The sequence below is a fragment of the Artibeus jamaicensis genome, unplaced genomic scaffold (assembly GCF_021234435.1).
Source record: "Artibeus jamaicensis isolate MK-2021 breed Jamaican fruit bat unplaced genomic scaffold, CSHL_Jam_final contig_332, whole genome shotgun sequence".
NCBI classification, from domain to species: domain Eukaryota; kingdom Metazoa; phylum Chordata; class Mammalia; order Chiroptera; family Phyllostomidae; genus Artibeus; species Artibeus jamaicensis.
The window spans coordinates 37051048-37069349 of record NW_026521788.1 but is presented as its reverse complement, the minus strand read 5'-3'; the positions used below and the strand labels follow the sequence as shown (position 1 = coordinate 37069349).

The 18302-nt window shown below is 43.9% G+C and overlaps 1 protein-coding gene across 3 annotated transcripts in view; it reads left to right on the top strand.

Moving 5' to 3' along the window:
* The window catches only part of GRID1 (glutamate ionotropic receptor delta type subunit 1), a 780146-nt gene that overhangs the window by 423152 nt on the left and 338692 nt on the right, over positions 1-18302 (top strand). For all 3 annotated transcript variants that reach the window (XM_053663815.1, XM_053663813.1, XM_053663814.1), the window contains one exon: positions 9429-9482. In XM_053663815.1, the coding sequence (XP_053519790.1) occupies positions 9429-9482 (54 nt within the window). The remainder of the gene's footprint in view (positions 1-9428; positions 9483-18302) is intronic.

Sequence of the window (18302 nt, the reverse complement as noted above, 5' to 3'; positions counted from 1 at the left end):
TTGGAGGGAAGCCATCTTAAAGGCTGCAAGACAATTTATACTGTGGATTCTAAAGAAGTTTCTTTCCTCTCTTCCTATTTCACCGAGTTTGCAATATTTTTCCTCCTTATTCTCCAAGACCTCAGAGCTCCAGCCATAGCCTCTTTTGGGTCATTTTCAGTGGAGCCAGAGTCCCAAGCTGAGCACCCAGGTGAGCCTCTATTCATCGCCCCCTCCCCCTCCCTGGTCCTCCAGTGCAGGGCACTTCCCTGCTTTCCCATATCACACATCAGGGACTCCTTTCCTGACAAATACTAAGCCAGGAAACTCCTGTAACTCTTGTCTCCAGAGTTGAAAAGAAGATATTTTTCTTTCTATTCCATTTTCTAAAGAGTCAGACTCATAAAAAAGAATACAAATTATACCCAGCAGCTCTTATCAGCTTAGGTAAAGAATTGCTCCTTTCAACTTTATTGCCTTAAAAAGAATTCAGATGCTTCCATCTTTTAAAAACAATTTAGGCTGAAGAAAGGAATTAGATCTATGTGCAGCCATGGCTTGCCTGGTTTTGATGATTTGAGGGGGTTGCAATGTTAACCTTGAATGCTGCTGCTTTAATTGAGCAGCCTAGGCAGTGTAGTTCCCCCAAGGGACATCCCACTGTGGGTCTGAGTCTCTGAGATGATAGCCACAGAAGGAGGCAGGCCTGTGGAGCCTTGTGTGATCCATAAATGCTGGGAGGGACTTTTGTGCCCTAAATGGTGCCCACCCCCTCCTTCAGCAGCTTCTGATGCTATGGATCCCCAGAGCCAGTCTCTGGATGCAGGCAGTTCCTTCTAAAGCTCCAGTATATATGTGCAAATACTTATGGGAAGAATAAGAAAACATTTCTAATCAGTTTTGGACTTGCTTTGCTTATATCTGAAAATCACCTGAAGCTGGAGCTAAACAGCAGAGTGAATGCGAAATGGCTCAGCACAGCCACCTCTCATCCAAGACTCAAGGTCCTCATCCATGGAAGACCATGTCATCCTCCAGATTGTTCACAGCCCACTGCAGAGGTTGGTGGCTGCTCTTGCCAAATCAGAGGAGGGCGCAAACAGGCTCAGAAGTGATTTGTTTTATTATATATTATGATCTTCAGAAGGGATTGTGTGATAGCATCCATGGAGCCAAGGGCCAGGAATGCATTTCTCCTGCATGAGACAAGGTAGGATAGAGAAGCTGTGGCCTTCCGTCAGGACACAGCCTAAGTGTCTGGAAGAGTGAGAACACAGGGAGATTTATTTGGCCTCTGTGCCCTCCAGGTGTCAGGGAAATTATCAACCATTGGTTAAAATCCAAGTATCCATCAGGTGATATCATTGGCACTGCCTGGCTGCACTTCTCTGAGTTGATCTCATTAAATGGCTCGTGCCTGTGAGCAGACTCCATTTCATTTTTCTGCCCATATTAATGTTTCTTCATAAATTGTCCACATGTAGCATATTCTCACTTTTTATTACAGTAAATTGCACCTTCTGCATGGCCCTGAAACCTGTCTCTATTTCATCTGAAGGATCCACAAATGATGTGTGATGAATCTTCATTCCCCAGAGGCTATGAGTGGGAACTTCTGCCCTCTGCACAAAGTGGAAGGCAGTTTGGAAGAGCTGTTTATCTCAAATTTGGTAAATAGTTAGGACTAAGGCTAGGGAGTTCTAATGATTGGCTAGAAATTGTCCAGATCTATCAGATTTTTATATGCATTTAATTAATTATACTTTCTTTTCTCAATAGCAACATAACAATTTCTCTGAGATCAAAGTCAATGTCAAAAAAAATCTAATGAACACTCTCTCTCCAGTTATGGTAATACTTTTTAAAATGCCATTAACTGACCAAACTAGTCCAGAACTTGCATTGTTGTTAAGAGGGATATATGGGAACTGGTATCAGGAGGTTTAGTGCTCAGCACAAATGAAGAAACAATTATTACATTCTGATAGAAAAGCTCTAAAATTTGACCATATTTTTATCAGCTTCCAAAAGGTCATAATATCTTGCATTCATCTACCTTTCAAGTTCGCTTTGTTTCATCTTCAAGTTCTCTCAGATGTGTAGGAAAGGAAAGATTTCAAATATAGGCAGTACTTACTTTGCATGACATAGTGTTAACTAAAAATAAGTGCATATTGAAGCTGTGTACAGTCCTATATACATGGGTTTTTGTACATATGGTACTGTGCACAGCAAGACTGCCTGTATATCAATATTCCTTTTCACTGTGTGGAGCCTCCTGTTTATGTCCCTGGCCTTTCTCATACTCAGCATCAGGAAATATGTGGGAATATTAATCCACCTACTTGTTCATTCCATAGAAATGTTTTGAAGTTCACAATGCCTGGTGCTGTGTTGGGCTAGGGTCTGTGTGATAAGTAGACCAGGCCTTAGCCCTTGAAGAACTCACCTCTTATGGAGGGACTGAAGGCTGCTCTACATGTACAGAAATCTTTCAGCAACCAGAGGACCAACTGACCTAGAGGTTCTTGGGGGTTGGAGAGCGGTGGCAGGATCTGACCCCAGAATCCAGGATCTGACTTTACAGAAGCATCTGGGGCTCCCTAGGTCCACTGTCCAGGCCTCACCACTGCCTGCATTGCTTTCCAACTCAGCCTTTACTGTTTTGCATTAACTATTTACTAAAAATGCAGAATGTGAGTTTTTCATCTCTCAGTTCCACATTGGTGTGAAGCATTAGTAAGTGCATGGGCTTTGCCTCTGAAAGGCTGCATTGTGCTGCCTTATTGCACTAATCTGCAGAGTGACTTTGGGCAAATTTTTCCAACTGCAGGCTCATATCTGTGGCTCTTTGTGAGGGCCCAGTGAAGTATCATGTGCAGAGGGCTTAGCTCAGGGTCTGGGTTTGGACCTGTTCAGTGCCAGTGATTGCACCATCCTGGACTAGCCCTCACCTCCAGCCTCTTTTCCTGTCAGCACCTTCTCTGGACTCCTGGGTGGCAGGCTCAGATCTTCCTCAGCAAAAGAGCCTTCTTTGCACTCCCAGAGATGGGTTTGGAAGCTATACAGCTTCCAGAGCAATAGTTGAGGTAGAAAGAAATAACCCATACTTGCTTAAGAGAGGCTGTATTCTAGGAAGGGTTTGGGATACGAATCTGGAAAAGAGATTTGCATAGAGTTCAAGATTCCCCAGTGGGACCTAGGAGTAGGATGGCTCCAGAAGTAGGAGCCACAGAATTGGGGAGAACGTTAGGGCAGTTTTCCTGTGAAAGCAACATCCCAGGAGGTTCTGGAGATAAGGCTGGGGTGAACAGAATTAGCTACACTAGAATCTTGAGTTCTTTTTTTTTTTTAAGAAGGCAGTCCCTGGGACCTGGAGTGGCCTGAAATAGTTCAGTGATAACCATGGTTTTCTGGTGATACTGGCATAACTTCTGAAACTCACACCCCATGGTAGTCGCTTTTCTTATTTACATGTAAACAGGCTCCTCAAATCAACCATAGCCTTGCAGCCAGTTACTCCCCTTGCCTGCAAGTGGAAGGTGGGGCATCACATTCCCTCATGCTTCAGAGGGTGACAAGGCACAGAGGACATTGTTCCTAAGTAGCATGTTGTTGCTAAGATAGCAGTGGGTCTTTAAACTTAGCTCCATATCTGCCCTTGAGAAAATGTCAGACCCTGGGCTCCACTGTGGGGGTTGGGTTGGGAAAGGAGTTCTGAAGTGTTAGGGCTTGGTTTTTAAAAATATCCTAACTGTCAACAAGCCTTGTGCTATCTTAAGGCTCCCAGTGTTGGGAGGGGGGTGCCTAGATAAGTGGCCTAGAATTAACACATACATAAATAATTGGTGGCATTTGCTCTTTGTAAAATAAATCCTCAGTAATGTGGCTGGAAGGCTTCCACGTGGAGGCTTTTTTCTACTTCACTTACTATTCCTTCAGGCCAAGCAAAAGTGAAACAGGCTCATGCTAGTGTGTGGCAGGCCTCGTCTGTTGAATGGAGGAAGAAACAAGAGATTATGCACTTCTATACATTCAAAAGAGACCATCAAATGCCAACCAGGTAGGAGATGTGAGTGGGATAAACGGAAGGACCTTTGTGTTAACTGTTCATCTATCGTGCTAGAAGCTTTACATTTAATTTCATCTAGTTCTCACAATAACCCCAAGATGGGAGGTGTTTGTACCACGTTAGGTTGCAGAAGCAGATTTGGAGGTGAGAATTTATTAAGAAGTTACCCACAGGATGAAAAAAAGACAGCAGGGGGTAAAGATATGCAACAGGGACATGAGGGAAGCCAGGGAGTGAACAAGGTCAAGGAAGCAGTTTTGGGTTGTCTTACAGAGGGATTCTGGAAACTGCTAAGCTTGCACACAGAGCTGTCCCCTTTGGGAACAGGACAGCTGGGATTTGTGTGTGTGATGCCCTCAGTGCTTGGTTACAGTTATAGATTTCCAGGCACCATGAATGCCAAGCAGGCTCTGGCAGCCTGACCACGGTGTCTGGCATTGGGAATGAGCACACAGAAGCCAGTGTGCTCAAGAATCCTAGTGGGAATTGAGGGAAAGGGGCAGAGCAGCGATAGCACTGTTGGCATTGGACCGCCTTTTAGGCAAGGAACTGTTGCTGCGAAAGGTGGAATGGCTCATCTGGGAACACTCAGCTAAGCAATGGCCAGACAGGGATTTGACATGTTCCGCCTGCCTGCTTCCTCCTTACATTTCTCACTCTGAGAGAAAAAGGAAGTGTTGGCCTCTGAGTGCCTCATGGTTGAGGAGAAACAGGGAAACGACAATACTTCGAAGGGGAATTTGGTCCTGGGAGGGACACTGCCCACTGAGCTCTTCCCACAGAGCTGGCAGCTCTCAGGTAATTAGGAAGGGAGTGAGAGGTATTTACTGCTTAATCTGCAGTAACTTCTTCTCACCATCCATTTTAGCTTCTGTGTGAGTTGCACCCTCTGGAAAAAGCTGCAGCCAAGTGCTATTTATCTCCACATGGGGAAAAGAGGCTTAACAAATTAGCTGGTGCTTAACTGGTGAGAGAAAGTAGGACAGAAAAGTTGGCCAGTTGTCCTGTGGGGTTTTCTGATCAATTCTCTTCATCAGTATTCTCTGTGCATGAGTCTGAGACTAGGTGGGAAGATTCCTTAGATTAGCCAGGGCTCCCACCTGTTCACAACTGGCAAGTGCCCACAACTAAGTCAGGTCTCTGTACTGCTGGTTCTGTATGGGGACATACAGAGGAGCTCTGTCACCTGCACAAGTGCACCCGCATCTTCAGATTCCCTACACATTCTGGAGTAGGGCTCCCAGTCCTGAAGGTCGAGAGAGATGGTTGGGGCTCTGAAACATCGCAGGATCACTATTTCAGTGATTTAGGATTCCTAGGACTGGGGCTGTGGTGTCCACATTTTAAAAAGCTCCCTAGGAAGCTTTTACATCAGGGGTGACAAATTCATTTTTACCAGGGGCCATATCATCCTCGCAATTGCCTTCAAAGGGCCGAATTTAATTTTAGGACTGTGTAAATGTAACTACTCCTTAACAGTTAAGCAAGAGCTTGGCCCTGCCACTGGGTAGAAATAAGGTGCTGGGGCCAGATAAAACAAGGTGGAGGGCCGTATTCTGGCCGTGGGCTTTGTATTTGCCACCTGTGCCTTAGATTGTTGTGGAAGGTCGTCCAGAAGATGTAATTGTTGGTTTGAACTGTGATATAAACCCAGACTTCCTACTCCTTCTCTTGTGCTTGGAATGTATATTCTGCCTGCCTCCCCAGTGCTAGAAGCTGCTTGAGGACACTACCTTGCAATAGCAAAGTGATGATAAGACTCTCTGGACTGGGTACATGACTGAACCCAGTTAAGGCCCCTATGTGCATAACAATCCAGTTACGACCTCTAAATAAACTTTTAAGATTCTGGAGGGCAGATGTAGAAAACTGTCCTTCAGCTACCTAATACAAACCTTGTAAGTGTCCCTCATTTATTAAATCTGCCATATACCAGTCTGGAGTGATCTTCCCTCTTCTCCAGTCTCTTCCTGTCCTCTGCATATAGAGGCTGGTTTCAGATTATACCCAGGAAGCTAGTGACCAGATTTGCAGAGCAACCTACATGCAGCCAGACTGGAGCCAGACTGGCTCCACTGCTGCAGAATGTCAGTGCATGTTGGAGCCTTAGCCCTCACCAATGACCAACCTCCATGCCGATATTTAAAACCTTTTGGGGCACTGCTGTTCACCTTCCATTTAGGCACTTCCCATGAGACTTCGCTACTCCTGAGGCAGCCCATTCCATCTTGGATGACTTGGAAAGTCAGAAAGTTCTCTTACATTGAGCTGATATCTGCCTTTCTGATTCCTGGAGACCTTCATCCTAGATCAACTTTCAAAGGCTGCAAAGAGTAATTCCGATCTCTCTTGCATATGACATTTCTTTATGTGTTTAGAGAAACTTATACTGAATTGGCCTCTAAGCTTCTGTGGTCACTTTAACTGGCCATTGATTTACCTGTTCCACTCCATGATCAATTCCAGTTTGCAGTGTTCTCCTTCAAGCCCAGTAGCCAACCCCTTAGGGTACAGAATGGACCTGTAGCTTTTTGCCTTTCACAGGCCTTTATTCAACACTATTGCTTTCAAGTCTCATCTTCCTATTTACCCTTCTGCTCCTGTTCTGTGTAGAACATTGAGATCAGCCTTGTTAAACCACATTTCTTCAGATTCAGTTCAGTGTCCTGGGTCTCTGAGATATTATGGCCTCCCCACAGCTCTATGTCATGTGCAGATTTGATGGGCATGTGACTGGTGTCCTCCTGTGAGCATTAAGGAGGTTCTGAGGGGTTAGGAATGAGGCAGACAAGAGCCCAGCAGGGTGCTTTGGAGTGTTCTCAGAGCACTGTGAGTCCACATCTTCCTCCCCCACCCACCACTTCCCTGGGCCTCCAAGCTCCTAAAGATACTCATGAAAGTCTGCCCGTTGAGAGGAGAGAGGCTGTGGGCTGGGTGGCCACAACTCTCCCCTGAGGTGCTTTTCCTTCTTAACCCCTTATAAGCCTCTGAAGTTCTTCTAGCTTCTGTGGAGAGGCCTTGGTTTACTGATTTATAGAATGAGGCAGCAGGTGTCTTTGGGATATCACCCCATGAGGTGCCCAGGCTAGTATAGACTCCTGTCTCTATTTGTCTTCACAGGGGCTGGCATCCTCATATTCATTCACAGGCTGGAGAAGGAGTTTCTACTCTTCATCCTGACATGGCCCAGGAGAGCCTCCTGGGACAACTGTTGGTGTAAAGATATGTGATGCTAGAGCTGCCCTGGGCACTCCCTAGGCTCTTATTTCCATATGCTTATTGTGTTGGTCAACAAACTTGTCCATTGCTTATCTAAGTGAGGTTCTAAAAGAACCCCATGTAATAACAGTGCTGTGTAATAATGGGTCTCACTTATGGCTGGTCACTGGGGAGGCAGGCTCTTTACCCTTTAGCTCCTTATCTGTTAAGAAGGATGAGTCAGATCTATACATATTGATAAGGAAAACTATTCTTGATACATCAATAAATAAAAAATGATAGCTATATCCTAATGTGTATTTCATGACCCTATTTTAATAAAAAATCTGTCTGATGTGTGTATATAGATAGTTCTTGCAGATGGGACTAAATATTTCTGGATGGAGATATCTCAAATGAACTCTAGGGGGTGAATTTGGAGGAATAATGGGACATTTTTACTACTTTAGCACATTTAAAAATGGGGCAGGGTTATGGGATGTTATTGAACATTCTTATTTTTCTGTATTTTTTCAAATAAAAAGAGTGATAAAATTACAAAAGTATAAAAAAATAAAAATGAAAGAGGGCTATGATCTGATAGCTCTTTGCCAGGTTCATAGATGGCCTGGCACAGTGCTTGGAGCTAAGCAAGTGCTTTGCACATGCAAAATGAGTATGTTTATGGGAGCATGCTTGAAAGCTATCAGTTTTTTCTGAATCAGATTCCGTCCAGCAGGGTCCATATGTTGTGGATGCTATGAACAAATTTACATGGGTTGCAGAAGTCCCGTTGAGGAAAAGGGACAGCACGGCCACTCCCTGAGTGAGAGAGCACCTTGACCCTTGCCTGGACAGGCTTTTATTGCTTTTCTGGGAGCATTACCACAAGGAAGGTCTTCATTCATCATTGTCAGGCAATAATAATCAAACAATAGATAACATTCAAAGAACCATGAGGGCTCATTCTGAGTCAGGGTCAGTTAGCTAAAGGGCCATAAAACTTTGGGAAACAAATCATATCACACTTGGACCCTTACCAGAAAATTGAGGACATTCTTAGCAAAGCAGGTTTCATAGGATTTTATGTATTCTTTCTTAGACCTGATCACCCAGAGGAACCACCCATTCTTGCCCAGGGCTGCACCACCCTCTGGCATTGTTTCAGGCTTAAGTAAGGCAGCCAAGACATTAGGAGATTTCTTGCCAACAGAATGAGGACTCAAGCTATGTCAAAACTGATGGGCGAGGGTCCATCACCTCCTTTTTCTATAGTGCCCAAGTTCTTCCCTGAGGGCCCCTTCATGACCATGCATGTCTTAGGTCATCCTTCCCTTGAGGAATCTTACCTGGCATTGACTAACCAGTCATCTACCTGGGACCAAGCAGGGTGAAGTAAAAGGAGGCAGAGGCAGCACCCCTACCAGGAAAATAAGCTTTATCTCCTCAGTGGCTTATGGTCCCAAGGTCTCTTTACTCAGCCTTAGCCATAGAGGGTTACAGCTTCTCAAACCAGGCAGGACAGTTCCCAACACTTTCTACTTCTTTCAAAAAAGACTAAAAAACATCTGAGAAACAATATAAGTTACTGGGTCCTATCCATCTTGTCCTCCACTTCATTCACACATTCAATAACACTTGTGGAACACCTACTCTGTGCTAATTATGGTTAAGTTTCTGACACATAACTGTGACAAAAACAGACATGGCCCCTGACCTCATGGAGACCCCCACAAAGCTTGGTGTTGCTTTCCTGGGTATCATTCAGGTGGCTAGAAAGCCGCTGTAACCCCCTCTTCCAGATTTCTAATACTCTTGCCTTGAGCAATGATGACACATCCCCTAAATGCTCTTCAAGAAAGGAGTTTGCAGGCATTCTCCGAGAGGGGAGAGGTGCTCAGCCTGGGGCCCTGTGATGCCCACAGGAACTGGAACTTCTAATCTTGCTCAGGGTTGGTGCATGAAAGCTCTGAAGAATAGCTGGAATCAGATGTCTGTGTTCAGATGACTTGTCTTGTAGCTCGGGCAGCCAGAGATGGCCCCAGGGGGACAGTATATTTTGTGAAGAAAAAATTCTTGAAGAACAGTGTTTATCAAACCCTATTTCAACAGTCATCCTGTGTATCTGCCAGCTTCTGGCTTGCTTCTGTTCATGTTCATTTTCTTTTTCTCTCTGCAGGCCGTTGAGACCAACCTGGCTTCCAAGGACAGCCACTGGGTCTTTGTCAATGAGGTAAGAGCGTAGAATGGAAGGGGCGTGGCCTTCCCTGAGCCCTGCCCCTTGGGAAAAGCTCAGAGTGATCCTTTCAGGTCCAATTCTGACTTGAGGTGCTGGAGTGATTCCAGGGGTCCACTGTGCCCAAATAAGAGGTTAGAGAGGTTAGGACTTGACCTGCCAAGATGCTTACCTGAAGCAGGTGTGAATCAGTGAAAGAATCTAGACTTGCGTCCATAAGGAGATCTGAAGTCAAAGAGAAGTTGTATCAGGTGTTTGGTGTGCAGAGTGAGTGGAGGCAGTCAGGTCAGGGTCTGGAGAGAGTAGGGTAGGTTAGAAAATGGGGTACAGAGGGGATGGGGAAAATGAGGAGGAGACAGAGGTTGCATTTCATGAAGTAGGTCAAAGGTGTGTGTCTTGTGATTCTGTGTGAGTGCATATACATAAGAGTATGTGTGTAAGCATGTATGTATGTAAAAATGCATGTGTGAGTGTATGGATAAGTGTGTGCATATGTATGTGAGTGTGTGAGTGTGCATGCATGTGCACATGTGAATGTATGGGTGTGTGATTGTATATATGTGTGCGTGTTCCCTGTGCATCTGATGGGGGTGAGATCTTTCCCATTGACTGTCCACCCCTCTGGTTTGACCCTGGGAGGAATGGCAACACCAAAGTTCCATGGCGGCTTGGTCAGTTCTCACTAATTATATCCAGGCCTCCTCCATGCTGCAGGCATGGCACAGGTATGTCCTGTAACCACACCCTAGCTTTACTGAAGAATCTCCTCTTCTCCCACATTCATTCAGGAAGCACTGACCCTGGTAGCCTGAGTGCCTTGCAGGCTATTAACCGCTAACTCCAGAAGATATTTTCTGGTGTCTGCTTTCATCAGGGCCTTGGCTTCGGCTGCTTCTAAATTAACTGATCAGTTTCTAATGGCCTCATCCTAGAAGATGCAAAGTTTATTGTGGGAGTAATTTATTTGTTTATGATGGGTGTTTCTTCTTTAGCTCAGTGCTAATATGGCTAGAATAGTTTTGGGAAGCTCATTTTAATAATTTCACAGGTATATCAGATAGTAGCTGCTTGCAAGGTCTACTTGTCATGGATTTCCTCCATATTTTTATGTCTTATTAGCTCCATGTCCCCATGGGCCAATTGGAGACATGTGCAATAGCTGTACATTGACCTTGAGTGGTTGATGGCTGTGCTGGTAATTAGGAGAAGGGATGAGATAGCCACCACCCCATTATTCAGAGATTCAGAGCCTGTAGAGTCCTCCTTGGTTTTCAGGAAGTTTTGATCCTCTGGGTTTTGCAAGCTTCTTTATAGGTTCTTCAAAGTCTGGTTTTCTTTGTTCTGGAGAAGGGCTGTGTTCCATGTGTCCCTTAAGGCAAATACATGCTGCTGGCTTTACTTTTTGGTGACTTCTCCAAGTTGGACAGCCAGTGTTTCTCTGTTTGCCAGTCTTCAAAGTGCTCTGTTTTCATGTTTCTAGCCTCTTTCCTTTTCTCTTCCCTGCATCTCAACTCACCCCCAGGGACCTCTGTCCCTCTTGATCCCCTCTTCAGGGCTGGGGTTCATTTTAGACTGGCCTGTGTAAGACACCCCCAGGGCATTGCTGGGGCACTAGAACCCAGGGTTTATTTCACGTCATCAGGAGGAATCAGGTGAAGGCACACCTATCAGAGCCACCCTGGAGCAGGCTCACCTAAGAGAATATCTGTGCCTCACCTGTCAGCAGTGCACCCTGGGCCAGCACACCCTGGGCTGAGTGTGTCCTCCAAAAGAGACTTGTCTCTTTCTGGGCTTCCTTTTCTATGGGGAGGCCTTTCCTCTTTAGGAATAAAGGGATAGCAGCTACCATTGCTTGATCATCTATTATATATGCCAGGCACTTTACTACACTTGTTACCATCTTTAGTATTTATCAACAACCATGAAGGCAGTTATTATCACCCCCATTTTACAGATGGGAAAAGGGAAGCTTGAGAGGTTAAATCACATGTTCAAGGTCATATAGCTATTAAATGGTGCATCTTGGTATTCTATATGATGACTTTCTGGCTCCGAAACCTTTTACCAAGTGGCACCATCATGCACATGGCCTTGGCAAAGTTCTTAACTGGTGGCCAGGGTCTAATTCAGTAAGACCAGTCAGTGGGTCTCAGGTATACACTCTGAGAGGGACACATCCAGACATTCTTGAGGTCTGCAAGGGGGTCTCTTGCAAAGCTTGGACCCACGGATCCTGGCAACCCCTGTGTGGCCTTTGGCTAATGATGGAAGTGTTCTCTAAATTGTACCTAGACTTGTCCTTAGGAGCCAGCTATATTCACAATGACCACTTCCTGTCATAGCATGGCCCCATTGAACACAAAAGTCTTGTTACTCTTAGGACAGTTGCTGGCTATAAAATAAGGTGGGAAAAAAGAGTCACATGCAGGTACTTGGTGGCTCTAAGATTCAGCAGCTGTACTGGGGCTCCATCGTTTTGCTTTCAGAAGTAAACGAAATTCAGTTTCTCATAGGAGCTGAGATCTAGGCCTCTTGTTTTCTCCCAAAGAGACCTGCAGTGGGTCCCCAGCTCTGCCTGCCTCAGTCCTTACAGGATCTGTCCTCCAGTTTTCTTCTATTTGTCTTGCTTAATGTATTTTCCTGGGCTCAAGATAAACACTCAAGGGCACATGTTTTTGTTTACTTTCTTTATGCAGCGGTTTTCTTACTATGCCTCCCTTTACTAGTGAGTATTGGTGTTGCATATGATAAGCCTGTTTCATTTGGAGAAGTCTGTGAGCCTCACTGATAGTTTCTTTGGGTATCTGGACTCTACTTTGGGGGAGGGCAAACAGAAGTGCTTTGGGGTATAAACTGTATTTTTATTGATTATGCTACATTTTAGCTTGGAGGATGGTGGAAGATTTGAAAGAACTTGAGGAAAGCAAAATAAACCATTAGTCAAGGGGGCCAGAATCCCCAATGCCCCATGCAAAGTGTAGATTTTTGAAAAGGTTTGCTGGAAGTCAGACTGGTGTACACAGGGTAGCACAAGTTGCTTTGATAAACACTTTCCAGTTGACATCCTAGAGAAGACAGCAGCAGTAGTTAAGACTAGAGTCTCAGGGCTGGTGGGGACCGTTCTGGGTCATTTATCAGAAGCTGCCAGTTCAGGGCCAGAGAGCTTTGACTTTGGATGAGCTAGGTTGCTTCTGGAACCTCATTATCAGCTAGGTTGGAGTGCTGCCTGTCCACTTGGGTGGCCTTCAGCAGATACCAGGTAAGCCAGTCCTCTCTATGGCTCCTTGATTCCCAGATGTGCTCAGGGCTGGGTGGAATCTGTACAAAGAGAGGAACAGCCTTCTGTGAGTCTCTGCATCCAGGAAGGAGACATGTATCTCATGGTTTGGCCTCCTGGGAACTTTTTGGAGCAAATTATTTTATGGAATATCTATATAACTTCCAGCTCCTTCTACAGCCAACCATGATGCAGACTTGAAGTTCTCTGTTGTTAAATACCTTGCATTGTTAGTCTACTCCTTCCAAACATGGAACCAAATTACACTTTGATGGAAATGGTTTAAATTGTTCAATAAGCACTGCAGAAGCACATGTATAACTCACGAGGTGCTTAGGTTTTCTCAGCAAGCAAAGCTCTGAGTTATGATCTGTGGCTCAGCAGGGGCCCAAAGGGTAGGTGGATTCTAGGGAGGGAGGAAGCACAGATGACAGGCCCTCTGCATCCCTGCCCTGTTTCCAGCATATGTTGATGACACCGCATCCCATGTCCATTCCAGACCCTGTCTCTGAGCTTTAGACCCAGAGATCCAGATGCTTTCTTGACTCAACTGCTTGGAGGCCTTATGACCACCTCCAGCTCAGTGAATCTCTATCTGAACCATGTGCCTCAATGTGGTTCTCACACAGTGCTCCAATTTTAGGGCCAGTGTCCCATCCCTCTTGTTGCCTCTCTAGCCAACAGAGAAAATCCCTCATCATGTGCCTGCCTCAAGCCCACTCCAAGATGGCCCCGACCACATCTGTACATGTTAATTTACTTCTCAGCCTTCTGCTCACTAACTCCTGGGTCATCCCAGCAAGCAATGGGTGACTTGCCGTTTCCTATATTTATTCTCCACTCCTGACTCTGAGCCTTTGCCAGGATTTCCTTTTATGCCTGGAATGCCTTTCATGAATCTTTGATTGTCAAGGACATACCTTTCATGCAAGAATCTGCTAAACATTGCCTCTGCCCAGAGGTCTTCCTTCATTTCCCCCATTAGAGGTACTCACTCTGCTATGATGGGGACTGATACAAGCACCTGACTCCCTGATCAGCCTGTAAGTAAGAGCTGAACCTCCTTTCTGTCCCAGCAATTCTAAGATCCTGAGAGTCCCCCATGCGAGGGGCTCAGCCACAGAGGAGGTGCTGGGTGAAGGCTTCCATTGTAGCATCTGCCTGTTGCTTCCTCACCTTGATGCTGCTTGTTTAATTGCCTACACATGGAGGGAGAGGCATTTATAACCACCTCAGTCTTTCATGGCCTCAGAAAGTTGTGATCCTCCTCCACGAGCCACAGCTGTGGTGTGCCAGCACCCCTTGTTCCATGGCCCCACCTTTTCCTGCACCTGCATTATGGGTCCCATGGGGTAGAAGTTCTTCCTCTGAGGCACATGCCTGCTCCCTTCAGCCTGCAGCAGGCCATTGGCAAGTAGCAGAATATCCTGGGAGGCGGGCAGGGGAAGCACTGGCTAGGCTTCCTACAGCAGTCTCCAAATTGTGTTTGGGAACACATGTTGTGCTAATTCATAGGAGTTTGTGGGAAAAGGATTCTGTGATCAAAGAGGGTGAATAATTTAAATGGCAAGGAGCAGGTGTCTCCTGCAGGCATCTTTTGTCTCTCACATATGCAGTGCTTTCCAAGGATGAGGCAGTGCACACTGTCTGCCACATGTGTTTGTGTTCCAGCACACTCCTGTGCCTTTTTTCTTGTTACCTGCTCACCTCTGCTGGAGTAGGTTGTTGGCAGATGGTGGAGTGCCAGGGCCCATAGAATAGAGTTCAGATTCCTTCACATGACACATGAGGCTACTCACAAGCTGACTTCAGAGCCCTCTGAACATAAAAAAACCATGAGATGAATGCTGAATTAAATAGCTTAAACAATTCTCTACTTGGGTCCTAGAGAAAGAGAGCAAGGGAAAAGATTTATTTTTTTCTTCCTTAAATTTTGAATATTCCAATTCTGTTTGGATATTAAGTCCCTGTTCATCTATCATCTGCAAATTAATTTAGTGACACTCAAAAAATGTTTCTTCTAACCTCTTCACTTATTTTTCTCTCCAGTCCTACTGAGGAGTCCTTAAGGACAGGAATCATATCTTACCCACCTCAGTAGTCCCAGCTGAGGACTCAAAACAAATAATCAGGGTTGCCATACATCAGACATTAGATGGAGCCAGGCACTTTTTTTGAGCATCATTTTTTATCTGTATTGTACTTGAAAAATTAACAGCTTTATTCAAGTTTAATTTACATACAAAAATGCATATATTTAAGTGTAGCACTTATGTTTGACACACATGTATACCTCTGAGACTATAACTATAGTGAAGGTAGCGAACAAGGAAGGCACCAACGTGTTTGTGTGTCCTTTTGTGATCCTAGCCCCTTGCCTCACCTGGCCATCTGTTTCTGGAACTACGAACTATTTTTACTTTGTAGAGTTTTATGGAGATGGAATTGTAGTATGTATTTTTTTTACTTTTTCTATGGCTATTTCCCTTCGGATAATTATTTTGAGATTCATGCCTATTGCTATGTGTAGCAGTAGTCCCTCTCTATTTGTTGATAAGTGGTATTCGAATACATCGATATGCCACAGTTTGAATATCCATTTACTGTTGGTGGGTATTTGAGTTGTTCTAGATTTTGATGATCATAAAAAAGGCTGCTATGAACATTGATGTACATACAAGTTTTTGTGTGGACATACGCTTTCATTTTTTGGGGGTACATATTTACAAGTAGAATTGCTGGGTCATATGATAGAATTATGTTTTAACTTTCTAAGAAACTTGTAGTTCTATGAGAACTCAGTTGCTCCACATCTTTTTCAATACTTGGTTTGATTGGGGTTTTTGGCATTAGCCATTGTAGGGTGTGTATGGTACCTCATTGTAATTTTTATTTCCTCAGTAAGAAATGATACTGAGCATCCTTTCCTGTGTTTACATGCATCTGTATCTGTGCCTTTCTTAAGGGGAGGCTGAGATTTTTGATTTGAGACATTTATTTATTGCTTTTTGTGCTATAAAGTTCTGCTTAAGGGATTTAATGGCAACCCCCAAATTTTGGTATGTTGTGCTTTCATTGTTATGCAGTTCAGAATACTTTGTATATTACCTCTTGATTTCTTCTTTGACCCATGGGTTGTTTAGAAGTATGTTACATAGTTTCCAGATATTTGGGGATTTTTCTTGTATTGACTTTTAATTTGGTTCCATTGTAGTTGTTAGAGAATGGTTTCTATTACTTGATTCCTTTTAAATTCACAGAGACTTTTTTGAAGTCCAGTATATTGTCCTTCTTGATAAATGTTATATGTGCATTTGAAAAGGATGTGTAATCTGTTGCTGTTTTATAAATGTCAATTAGGTCAATTTAGTTGATAGTGTTGTTTATATCTTTTGTCTCCTTGATGATTTTTTTGTCTGTATCTTCTATCAGTTATTGAAGGATGTATCAAAATAGCCTTTATTATTTTGTTATTTTATTTTATTTTTAGAAGGGAAGGGAGGGAAAAAGAGGAGAGAAACATCAATATGTGGTTGCCTCTAGCACACCCGTTACTGGGCACCTGGCCTGAAACCCAGGCTTGTGCCCTGACTGGCAATTGAAGTGACAACCATTTGGTTCGTGGGCTGGCACTCAATCCCCACTGAGCCACACCAGCCATGGCAAAATAGTCAACTTGAATTGTGAGCTTGTCTGTTTCTCCTTGAGGTTTAGTCAGTTGTTGTTTCATGTATTGTGAAGCTTTGTTATGAGGCATAAATGTTTAAAATTTTTATGTCATTTAAAAAAAGATTTTTATTTACTTTAGATAGAGGGGAAGGGAGAGAGAGGGGGCGACCAGTGTGTGGTTGCCTCTAGCATGCCTCCTGCTGGGGACCTGGCTGCAACCGAGGCATGTGCCCTGATTGGAAATCAAACCAGAGACCCTTTAGTTCGTAGGCTGGCACTCAACCCACTGAGCCATACCAGCCAGGGTAAAACTTTTATGTCCTTTTGATTAATTGATCTGTTATCATTAAGAAATGACTTTATCCCTCTGCTTCTGAAATAGTCTCTGCTTGGAAATATACTTTATCTGATGTCACTGTAGCTATTACAGATTAGTTTTGATTCATGTTAGCATAATTCTTTTTTCTTTTTTTTACTTTTAACTGACTTGTTTCTTTATGTTTAAAGTATGTTTACTGAAGTCCTTTCATACTTGGATCTAGTTATTTTATCCATTCTAACAGTCTGCTTTTTAATGGAAGTGCTTAGACAAGTCACATTTAGTGTGAGTGTTGATGTTGTTAGTAGAGGGTGGAGTCATGGAAGCCAAGTGAAGATCCCACTTCAAACAGGAGGGGGAGCTCACTTCTGTCACGTGCTGCCACCATGGGAACATGATCACCTAGTGGGTGATGCTGGGAACAGTTGGAGGACCAAGTTCCCAGGTACTTCAACTTATGTTATTCCATTTTACAGGCAAGGAAACAGAGGCTCAGAGAGATGGATTGACTTTTCAGTGTCACTCAGTAAGTGGCAAAGTCAGAATTTGAACATGGGTATGAGTGACTCCAAATTTAAGCAATACCTCATATATGCCCTATGTCATGCTGCCCCTCTCTTACCTGTTCCCCTCCCACTCAGCGCTAGCTAAATTCTGAATACCTGACTGATTCCCAGCAATATTAGAAATTTCTCATAATATAAAAGTACTGATAAGTTCTTGTTGTAGAAAGTCTTATTATAAATTTTTTATTGTTAGATTCATTCCCTTTATGTTATTTTACCTTATTTAAAAAACTCATATGGAAAAGGTGAAAGGGCCTGCAAAAGTCACAGAAATAAGCCAATACCTGTTACATGAGTAGTGTTTGAAAGGAACAAACTATATTCACTGGAAATGTGTCTATGAAATTGAAATTTCATGCTTATAGATACATGAGGAAGTTGTTATGTAATATTATTTTTCATCCCTTTTCAATGCCCCCTGGGGAGGGTACTCATTGCTGCACAGATGGGGGGTTTGGGGACCCATAACTAAGAAATTAGGGATGGACTGTTGTTTTAGACCAGATTTGGGGACACACTTATGGATATGTGTTGGCTCCAATGCTTGCCACTTCCATGATTTTGGGCCAGTTGGTTTACTTCCTTCTTTGAACCTTATGTTCTTTATCTACTCTGTAGTATTCATGATAGCCACCTCACAGGAGCGTTGTGAAGATTAGATGAGATAACTCACCTGAAGTGACCCAGCATGAGGTCAGGTTTACAGCAAGCTCTCTTAAAGGATAGCTTGTCTTGTTTTTTTTTTTTTTTTTTTTTTTAAATTTTTTATTGATTATGCCATTACATTTGCTCTATTCCCCCCTCCCCTCCCCTCCACCCTGCATACCCCCCCCCCCACCATTTCCCCCTTTAGTTCATGAACATGTGTCTCAAATTCTTTAGATTCTGTATTTCCCCTACTATTCTTACCCTCCCCCCTATCTATTTTCTATCTACTGTCTGTACTACTTATTTTCTGTACCTTCTCCCCCTTCCCCTCCTCCCAC